Raw genomic sequence first — 10,495 nt, 5'->3', positions numbered from 1 at the left:
CTTTCCCTAACTAGCTTGCAAATACTATTACATATTCGCCTACTAGTTAGTTACAGCTATCCGAAACCCCTATTAGCACAAAGCAAGCAACATTCGTGCATTGAGTAACCAATACCAAGCATAACCTAACCAGGCTACCATACTGCTGACTATCTAGCCCTAGCACATAGCTCAATAAACTCATACAACAGGCATGTAAGGCATCATTCCTAGATCCTTAGCCTTAATCTAACATGTAGTTCTCATAAACTCTTACAACAAGCATACAAGGCATCCTCCTTAGATATAAAAAAATGACATAAAAACATAGATAAATCGTAAATCTGAACATATTCTAATAACATAAATCGTAAAAACAAATTCTCGTAACATATTATTTCTAATATTCAAATCATTTGACCGATGAAAAAATATCTATTGAAAGAGCCATATAAGATCGTTTATGTTTTGATATTTTATATAACTGTATTCTTCATTCTCTATAATAATATTATAAAAGATCTTGAATTTAGATTTTATTTTGTATTTTGTTACTTCAACTGGATTAAAATGGTAACCCGAAAAGATCGTCATTGTCGCACGATTCAGCTTGCCAACGTTCAGAGATGTCCTTTATTCTATCGCGGCCTCCTTCCGTCTCTCACAAACGCCTCCTCCGGAGAAGAGCAAAAACTAAAAGGATAACTGGATCTGCTTCTAGTTTCTAAGCCCTCTCAACTTTTTATTAGTCAATTCCAAGAGCATGGATTCTCGTCAATGGCGTCATATTTTGAATTTTAGAAATATCTCATCAAGAGTCAATCAATCAGCTAAGTTACTTGCATATTTAAATTCAAAATCCAAGATGCAAGTTCTCGGTATTTCCCTGAAATCATTTATTGAATAAGCAGGAAAATTTCACCAACATCAACTGCACCCCATTAATTTCTTCCAATAAATGGTCCATTACTGGCCCAGTTTTGATCTTTCCCTTCGTTTATGCTTAATACTTGTACGACTTTTCAATTTCAATAATATTGAAACATGATTCTTCACCTCCTCCTTTTCTCTGTGATCCTGGTAATCGCATCATCATCATCAGCAGCATCTGTCGGAGCAAATTGCAATCGCGTTTGTAAAGGGAGTAGTCGCGATATCCCAGTTCGTTTCCCATTCGGATTCTCCGACGGTTGTGAAGTCCCTCTTACTTGTGCAGATACCGGAGAACTTCGTATTGGCAACTACACGGTTCTGAATCTAACCAGAGATCATATACTGATTAATTTGCCGGCTAAATGCGATCGCCGGTTCGAAGAAATCCGACTACTCAGAAACCAAAATTATGCCCTCACAAAGCGAAATGAGTTGCTGTTGGGAAACTGTAGCGAGGGCTTGAATAAATGCGCGGTCTCAATGAGTTACTATAACTCATCAAGTTGTAGATTACCGAATAGCAGCTTAAATTGCTACTCAGATGATGACCTTGGTCGCGTAGAGTTTATGGCAAATGAGTTTATGGATCTGACTAAATTAGATATGGCCGATTGTCGGGTTCTGTACTCGGCGATTACCGTTGTTTTAGACGGAAACAGTACGCAAAGGTCGTCGTTGTCGATGGGGTTTCAGTCGGCGGAGTTGGGGTGGTGGGTGCACGGGGATTGCCATTGCCATCACCAAGCGGTCTGTGAGAACATATCAATTTATAATGCGATGGCGGGGTACCGATGCCACTGCAATAAGGGATACGACGGAGATGGATTCGTCAACGGCGATGGTTGCAGGAGAGGTTAGTTCCCTCTTCACCCAATTTATATACATGTATAATCTGAAATCCAGCTTTCTTCCCACTAGAAAAATGTTTCAGTTTCTTTGCAAAAAAATGAATTGAACCAGAAGTGACTCACTGATTAGTCGTTATTCCTTGTTAATTCAATCGCACCATATCTCTATTCATTTTGTCCCAAGCACACCAACAATGGTGAAACAAGAACATTAGTCTACCATTTTTGAATGAGGAGGAATTAATTTTGGGTAATTAGAGTAGACCATACGCAACTGAATTTAATTTTCTTGTCCACCCATCTGTTTCTTGTTGGATGTGGGGGATGATGATCTAATTGCCTCGACTTTAGGGCTTTAGGCAATACCCAAATACGTGGATCTTGATAGTTTTATTTTAATTAACTATCTTCTTCATGGACCATAGAACTCCAACCACACAATAGTATTTATGGAAGATAGACCAAAACGCATCCAATTGGTAGTTGCTATTTGTTTTGATCATTTAACATTTCCATTTTTTGGTTTCATTTATATCTTATGAAGATGTGATCCATGCTCCCAAATAAGAGATTGGGTTATTATAACTTCAAAAAAGGCAAATACATTATATTTTCTCTGTGTAGAGAAGTTGATAATGACATGTAACGGTATGAAGACTACAACCAAAAAGCCACTAAGTTTGAATGTATAGTCAATATTGGACCATCTTTTTTTTTTTTTTGCTTCGTTAGGGAAAATTTTCATCTCTTTAGGTTTTATGATAAATATATTAAATAAATCAGACTGAAAGATGCCTTCTTGCAACAGTCTCAAATTGCAATGCTTCAAAATACATGTCTGGTGAATGTGGTGGAACCACAAGAGTAGTTGTTCTAATAGTAGGTAATTTCCTCTCAACCACTTTTAAATTCAATTATTACTTAACACCCAAAAAACTACATTGTAATTCTATTTTCTCACTCAAACATTACTTATTTGCTCCTTAAATTTTTTTAGGGATTGTTGTGGGAGCATCTTTAATGTCCATTATAGCACTTATTTGCTACTGCATTAGAAAGCAAGCTATTACAAGAAACCAAATGAGTACAAAACGTTTCCTTTCAGAAGCCACAGGGAGCTTCAATGTACCATTTTACCCCTACAAAGAAATCCAAAAGGCAACAAACGGATTCTCTGAGAAACAATGGTTAGGTATAGGAGCATATGGCACAGTTTATGCTGGAAAACTCAACAACAACGAATGGGTTGCCATTAAAAAGATCCGACACATAGAAACTTATGGAATTGACCAAGTCATGAATGAAATCAAGCTTCTATCTTCTGTAAGCCACCCGAATCTTGTTCGCCTTTTAGGGTTTTGTATCGAAAAAGGCGAACAAATATTAGTTTATGAGTTCATGCCAAATGGGACACTTTGTCAACATTTACAAAAGGAAAGAGGAAATGGTCTTCCATGGAGGAGAAGGTTGACCATTGTGACTGAAACTGCACACGCGATTGCTTATCTTCATTCTTCCATGAACCCCCCGATTTATCATAGAGATATCAAATCCAGCAACATACTTTTGGATTACAAATTCAGTTCAAAAGTTGCGGATTTTGGTCTTTCTAGAGTTGGGATCATGGATGAATCACACATTTCAACTGCACCTCAAGGGACACCTGGCTATGTGGACCCACAGTATCATCAAAACTTTCATCTTTCTGATAAGAGTGATGTGTATAGCTTTGGGGTTGTTCTTGTGGAGATAATCACAGCTTTGAAGGTGGTTGACTTGTCAAGACGGAGCACCGAAGTCAACCTGGCGGCTCTAGCTGTAAACAAGATCGGTCAAGGGCGTGTGGATGAGATTATCGATCCGTTTTTGGACCCGAATAGGGACGCGTGGACGCTTTCGTCAATTCACAAGGTTGCTGAGCTGGCGTTTCGGTGTTTGGCTTTTCATGGAGACATGAGACCTTCGATGACAGAAGTTGCAGATGAGTTGGAGATGATTAAAATGAGGGGTGAGGATGATGTCAGCATGACACCATTATCAGTCACCTCTTCTTCTTCGGTGGCGGGTGTAGGAAGCCGGAAATTAGTGGTCCCACAGATGATATCGAATGTTTTGACTAAGTCAAAGGAGAAAGATACGTCACCGGTGTCTGTGCGGGACCCGTGGTTAAGTGAACAGAGCTCACCCTCGACTAATAGTTTGTTAGGCAACATTGTACAGTGAACTCTAATAAATAGTGTAATTTCTTGTTTTTTTTTTTTCAATGCTAATCATGTATAAGAGTTAAGAGTTGAGACACATCACACATTGAATATAGAATTGGATCTTAGCTAGGGTGCCTTTTGGGGGTTCCGTGAGTCTATGTTGACTAAAAACAATGAGCAATGAGGATCGTTATTTTCAATACGAGGCCTCAGTGTGTGAATGCATAGATGATACCAAAGTTCCTATGAGTGCTATAAAATGAGGAAGAGATGAGAGTAGCAGAAAGAGTGTGTGAGACAATGTGTTACAGGGTGGAGTGCAACACGTGTGGAAAGTATGGGTGGGGTGGTTGTGGGAAGCATTTGAAGATTTTGTATGGGAGTATTGAGGAAGGTAAGCATTGCATGTGTCGTTCATGGCCTGGGGTGGTTGTTGCTTCATCTGAGAAGGCGTCTACTTCCACCACAACCACCACCACTGCTGCTGCTAGTACATCTGCAACAGGTAATACATGATGACGTTGTCTTTTACAAAGGCCTGGATCTTGGTAGACTTTCATATTGATTGGCTTCCCTCCCTATTTGACAGGAGGATAGGAGGGTATTCTATTCGTGTTGGTGGTTTATATGTATATTTATCTTATTATATTATTATAATTTGTGGAGTTTATTTTATCAGCTAAACAGAAAATGCAAATATGATTGAAGGTTTAATTTACTTGATTATTATAACTTCACAAACCTTTATTTACAAAAACTGTTTTCTATCAAGCAATGCGTTCTATTATGGAGGAAAAAAAGTAACCATGAAAACAAACACGGTCTTTAATTTCTCAAAGATCGATGTCATTCCCAGCGAATCCCACAAAAATATATTCAGTATCCAACAATGTTCTACCACATATCCATCGCAAAATTCACATTTCTGCAACCTCCATTTCCCTAACACAAAAATCAACTATTTAAAATTTCATTCCATAACTATATATAAAAAAGGAACACTTAATTAATTCCATCAACTTGATTGTAATAATTTTTCTAACCAAGATCAAATAAAAAGACAAAAATATTGAATAAAAAGATTTAAAGCATGATTAAAAAAAGTAAAAAAAAAACCTGGTTGCTGCATAAGGAAAAACATTATGAATTAAAAAAAAAATATGTTGCAAAGGAATTTCCATGTCCTACGAACCACATGGCAATGCACAACACCATAGAAAGTAGCTCAGAGCATCCAATGAAACACCACCTTATCCTATCTGTTTATCTTCCTCCAATCAACTCAAGTATTTCCCATGCACCACACAAATCCCTTTCCTACTTCAGCCCAATTCCCTGCAAGTAGTCACTACAATCACAGTTCACAACAGACTGATCCAACAGACAGAGGAGGGGAATTGGGGTTCGCAAACTTACAACAATGGCAGCCTCATTACAAGCAGCTGCAACATTCATGCAGCCAACCAAAGTCGGCGTCTCAAGCCGCTTACAGCTCAAGTCTTCTCAGAGCATCTGCAAGGCCTTCGGCGTCGAGTCATCCGGAGCCAAACTCACCTGTTCCCTTCAATCCGATCTCAAGGACTTCGCTCACAAATGCACCGACGCTGCCAAAATCGCCGGCTTCGCTCTCGCAACTTCCGCCCTCGTCGTTTCAGTAGGTTTTTATTCTCCATCTTATCATCATCATCATCATCCAAATTCTACCTACTCCTCTGCTTACAATATCATTGTAATCGTTAATTATAACAGGGAGCAAGCGCTGAAGGAAGCCCTAAAAGGCTAACATTCGATGAAATCCAAAGTAAGACCTACATGGAAGTCAAAGGAACAGGCACCGCTAACCAGTGCCCAACCATCGAAGGCGGAGTCGACGGCTTCGCCGTCAAACCAGGCAATTACAACGCCAAGAAATTTTGCTTAGAGCCGACGTCGTTCACTGTCAAAGCCGAGGGCGTTAGCAAGAACTCCACGCCGGAGTTCCAAAAAACCAAACTCATGACCCGATTGACCTACACCCTCGATGAAATCGAGGGCCCTCTCGAAGTATCCTCCGATGGCACCATCAAATTCGAAGAGAAAGACGGAATTGACTACGCTGCCGTCACTGTTCAACTTCCCGGAGGTGAACGTGTGCCATTCCTGTTCACGATCAAACAACTTGTCGCCTCCGGTAAACCGGAAAGCTTCGGTGGGGAATTCCTAGTCCCGTCGTACAGAGGGTCTTCGTTTCTCGACCCAAAGGGCAGAGGTGGATCCACCGGGTATGACAACGCCGTTGCTTTACCGGCGGGTGGGAGAGGAGATGAAGAGGAGCTTTCCAAAGAAAATGTAAAGAATGTTGCAGCGTCAACAGGGAAGATCACCTTGAGTGTCACCTCAACCAAACCTGACACCGGTGAAGTGATCGGAGTGTTTGAGAGCATTCAGCCCTCCGATACTGATTTGGGTGCAAAAGTCCCTAAAGATGTTAAAATTCAAGGTGTTTGGTATGCTCAGTTGGAGTGATATTAACTAAATGTATTTGTTTTTATTTGTTTTCTTGATTCTGATTTTGTGCTCAATGTATATTATCAAGAATTCTTATAATAATGTTATCATATTTGATTATTAATCACCAAAAATCCTTACATGAACAAAACCCATCTCTAAAATGATGAAACCTCAAAGAATCTCTCACAACTATTCTCACCCCAACAATTTTCGCCATAAACTTTATAGCATTATGACAATCCCCACAAATTCTCAAATTCTTGAACACTGTAATCTCCGATTCACCTTTCAAATTCATAATCCCAAACGCAACAGCAAGTTTCTCACTATGATTACACAACGTGTCCTCTTTCTCCTCCCCATCAAGATCTTGAAGAACAAACTCTGTGTCAGGTAAGTATCCAGCTTGCCTCATTTTATCACTCATATCACTCAAGAACTTATAAATATCATCACTATGTTCATTCCTCTTGTCTCCAACCACAAAAGTATGCACCTTGTTCTTGACTTGTACCCAACTACAACCTGGTTCTTTCTTCATTCCTTTATCCCTCATTGCTTTCCTAGTTTCTGAAGCTTCCCCCCATAGTTTAGCATTCACAAGAATGTTAGATAACGAAACATAATTCCCGGGGTTGTTTGGTTCAATCTCAAATAGCTTTTTTGCTACAATTCGTGCCAAATCGACATTTTTATACACTCTACATCCACCAAGTAAAGCTCCCCAAGCAGAAGGAGTTGCTTTTATTGACATATTTTGTATGAATTTATACGCCTCTTCTAACCTTCCTGCACGACTTAAAACATCTACAACACATGAATGGTGTTCAGCATCTGGTTCAATCAAATGAACTTTACTCATTGAGTTGAAAACAGAAAGGCCCTCATCTACTAACTTTGAGTGGCTACAACCAGAAAGAACACCTGTGAAAGTAATCGCATTCGGTTTCACACTGGATTTTAGCATTTGAGTAAAGAGAGTTAATGCTTCTTCTCCATTTCCATGCATTGAGTTTGCCATAATCATTGTGTTCCAAGCAATCGTGTCTCTTGTATGCATCATCTCAAATGCTTTTTGAGAGAATTTAAGTTTCCCACATTTAGCATACATGAAGATAAGAGCTGTTAAGACAGTTGTGTCATTCAAGAAACAGTGTCTAAAGATGTAACCATGAATCTCCTTACCTCCCCTCAAGCTTTCTGAATTTGTACATGCGGTCAACACAGAAGTCAATGTAATCTGATTGGGTTTGAATCCTGAGTCTTGCATTTCTGAAAGTAAGTTTAATGCTTCTTGTGTTTGTCCAGATTGAAAGCATCCAGAGAGAATGGAATTCCATGATGCGTAATTTAACTTGGAATGATTTTCTTTCATCTTTTTGAACATGGATACTGCTTTTTCGGGTTCTCCATTCTCAAAATATGCTGATAGCATTACATTATGAGACACAATATCTTTGTTAACCATTTGATTGAATATTATTTCAGCCTCTTTGATGCATAAGCAAGTAGCATACATATTTATAAGTGCACTACTGACAAACACATTTGCTCCCATTCCAGTTTTCACCACAAATCCGTGTATTTCTCTACCTAAATCCAAACACTTTAAATTAGAACAAGCAGGAAGGATTGAAGAAAGTGAAACCGAGTTGGGTTTTACTCCATCTAACCCCATCTCTCTAAAGGCTTGAAGGCCCTTTCTGGGATACCCACAACTAACATAACAAGAACAGATTGATGTCCAAGAAATTACATCTCTAACCTGTAAATCGTTAAAAGCTGTTTTGGCGCCTTCAAGATGCTTGCATTTTGCAAACATGTCTATCATTGCATTCCCTAACAAAAGATCGTGATGAAACCCAAACATGACAGCATCTTTATGAGCTCTCTGAGCTTGAATAAGATCTCCAGATGTGGAACAAGCCTTGACAACTGACAGAAGAACAAATCTATCGGGTTGGAATCCGATGTCCCTTAACCGGGTGTACAGATTAATAGCTTCTTTTTGGAGATCATGTCGTGTGTAAGCTGATATTAACGTCGTCCATGAATGCAAATCTGGGCTGGTAATTTTATCAAACAGCTGGCGGGCACGTCGTAGATCACCGGAATCACAGTAAGTTTTGATGAGTTTGAGACTAAGATGGGGCGGGAGGTTGATTGGTAGCTTCGGCAACATTTGACTAGTAAAATGCATACAAGTTTAAGAGCACCAATAAGGAAGTTGGGATTTGCTGAAGCACTGTGTTGATAGGGAAAGATAATAACGTAGAAAGGTAAGAAAGCTACTCACTCGCAACCTGCTGCCTCAAATTCAGTTGTTATGACTTACGAGAATCCCGAAACATGCCTGGGCAAAACTAACCGAAGTTCTTAAAGAACTTATTGTCTCATCAAAATTAGTTTGTTTCGGATTAATAGTCCACGGGTGTTCCACAAAGATACATATATTGGACCGAACAAATGGCAGCAAAGAAACCGACCCGACAGGACCAGTCCACGAACCCAAGTCGGCCGAAATTACCGTTCCTGGTTCTTGTCGTGTCTTTAATGTTGGAATCGGTAATCGAGAAATAGAAACATACGGTTCCGGTTTTTGTCGGTTCAACCAGTTTCCGGTTCCAAAAATCCACAAGAATAACATCCCAGTTCCGGCCCGACCGATTCCATCAGGTTCCGGTTCTGACCGGTTTCCCGATCCAAATACTCATTCCTATCTCGCATTGGTCCTCAAGATTGCTGGCTAAGCCGATGGTCCCGCTTATAAATTAAAACTTACTTTACATCAATTTTTCCTACCTATTTTGTTACCATGATTGAAACCTTTGTTTTATAAGCCAAGTATGATCTTTTTTGCTACTACAAATCAAGAAGATAGCTTCAGAACAAAACTTCTCGTATGGTGGTTTCTGAGAATCAGATCTAGACATACCAACTGATTATGAGCTCAACGCCATGGAAACATAAGTGCAACTTGAGGAAATGAGAGGTGACATGCAACATCAACTAAGTGAGATAATGGTTGAAATCGTTTTGTTGAAATAAATTGTGATTGTGATGGCTGCGATTGGAGTTGCAGTGGTGTCAATAATTGGGGTATGTGGTTACTTCGATGTCACTAATTGAGGTTTTGGTGGGTGTAGTTATATCGGTAGATGGATGACGATTTTAGTGTTTTTGATGGGTGTAGTTTGTTTTTGTCTAATTTCGCCATCTGCACAGTATAAAATATGTAATAGGTATGTTTGTTGTTGGTTGTTTGGATCAGTAGTCGCTTTTGCCGATTTTAGGGTTTTTAAAACCATTTTATTTTTTTATTTTATTTTCTGCCGGGGGGGGGTTAGACACCTCATTTCTAATGTATGTATGGTCACTTGGATTAATGAAATAAAATGTAGTTCCTATTTACTAATTTTTTTTCTTATGATATCAACTTCATATATATATATATATATATATATATATATGTGTGTGTGTGTGTGTGTGTGTGTGTGTTCATTTTTTTTCTTTCTAAATGCATATTGTTGATTGATTTGGTAGTGTGGTTTTGATGAATGCAAATATGTAAAATACATTGCTATATTTGTATAGTATTGATCCGATTTGCAAGTGTCAACATTCATAATAAAGTGTCAACATTTATTGTAAATTGCATTGCTATATTTGTACAGTGTTGATCCATTTTGCAAGTATCAACATTCTTAATAAAGTGTCAACATTTATAGTAAAGTACATTGCTATATTTGTACATTATTGATCCAGTTTGTTAGTGTCGATATCCTTAGTAAAGAGTCAACATTTATAGTAAAGTACATTGCTATATTTGTACAATGTTGATCCAGTTTGCAAGTGTCAACATTATTAGTACAGTGTCAATATTTATAATAAAGTACATTGCTATATTTGTACAATGTTGATCCACTTTGCAAGTGTCAACATTCTTAGTAAAGTTTCAACATTCATAATAAAGTACATTGTTATATTTGTCTCATAACCACAAACAAACATTCATATTATGCAATTGTCAATAACAAATTA

General features: G+C 38.6%; 2 protein-coding genes and 1 pseudogene across 2 annotated transcripts; 2 read left to right on the top strand and 1 right to left on the bottom strand.

Moving 5' to 3' along the window:
- Nucleotides 1-542: 542 nt before the first annotated feature.
- Nucleotides 543-4,093, top strand: LOC145032078 (wall-associated receptor kinase-like 14). The gene is made up of 3 exons (XM_078980749.1): nucleotides 543-1,765; nucleotides 2,569-2,643; nucleotides 2,758-4,093. The coding sequence occupies exons 1-3, from the start codon at nucleotides 1,024-1,026 to the stop codon at nucleotides 3,981-3,983; spliced, it is 2,043 nt and encodes a 680-aa protein (XP_078836875.1). The 5' UTR covers nucleotides 543-1,023; the 3' UTR covers nucleotides 3,984-4,093.
- Nucleotides 4,094-5,263: 1,170 nt separating this feature from the next.
- On the top strand, nucleotides 5,264-6,575 carry LOC145032079 (oxygen-evolving enhancer protein 1, chloroplastic). Its single transcript, XM_078980750.1, has 2 exons — nucleotides 5,264-5,618; nucleotides 5,714-6,575. The coding sequence occupies exons 1-2, from the start codon at nucleotides 5,385-5,387 to the stop codon at nucleotides 6,467-6,469; spliced, it is 990 nt and encodes a 329-aa protein (XP_078836876.1). The 5' UTR covers nucleotides 5,264-5,384; the 3' UTR covers nucleotides 6,470-6,575.
- Nucleotides 5,278-8,907, bottom strand: LOC145032077 (pentatricopeptide repeat-containing protein At1g20230 pseudogene; annotated as a pseudogene).
- Nucleotides 8,908-10,495: the final 1,588 nt, after the last annotated feature.

The sequence above is a fragment of the Lactuca saligna genome, chromosome 2 (assembly GCF_052625555.1).
Source record: "Lactuca saligna cultivar CGN05327 chromosome 2, ASM5262555v1, whole genome shotgun sequence".
Classification (NCBI taxonomy): Eukaryota; Viridiplantae; Streptophyta; class Magnoliopsida; order Asterales; family Asteraceae; genus Lactuca; species Lactuca saligna.
The sequence above is the reverse complement of the archived record's forward strand: the minus strand, read 5'-3'. Positions and strand labels throughout refer to the sequence as shown.

What these genes read in the sequence shown, in the direction of transcription:
- LOC145032079 (XM_078980750.1), top strand. Translation starts at nt 5,385, where the DNA reads ATGGCAGCCTCATTACAAGCAGCTGCAACATTCATGCAGCCAACCAAA. An exon ending in CTTCCGCCCTCGTCGTTTCA is followed by an intron (nt 5,619 to 5,713) that starts GTAGGTTTTTAT and finishes TAATTATAACAG; the next exon opens with GGAGCAAGCGCTGAAGGAAG.
- LOC145032078 (XM_078980749.1), top strand. Translation starts at nt 1,024, where the DNA reads ATGATTCTTCACCTCCTCCTTTTCTCTGTGATCCTGGTAATCGCATCA. An exon ending in CGGCGATGGTTGCAGGAGAG is followed by an intron (nt 1,766 to 2,568) that starts GTTAGTTCCCTC and finishes TTCTTGCAACAG; the next exon opens with TCTCAAATTGCAATGCTTCA. An exon ending in AGTAGTTGTTCTAATAGTAG is followed by an intron (nt 2,644 to 2,757) that starts GTAATTTCCTCT and finishes AAATTTTTTTAG; the next exon opens with GGATTGTTGTGGGAGCATCT.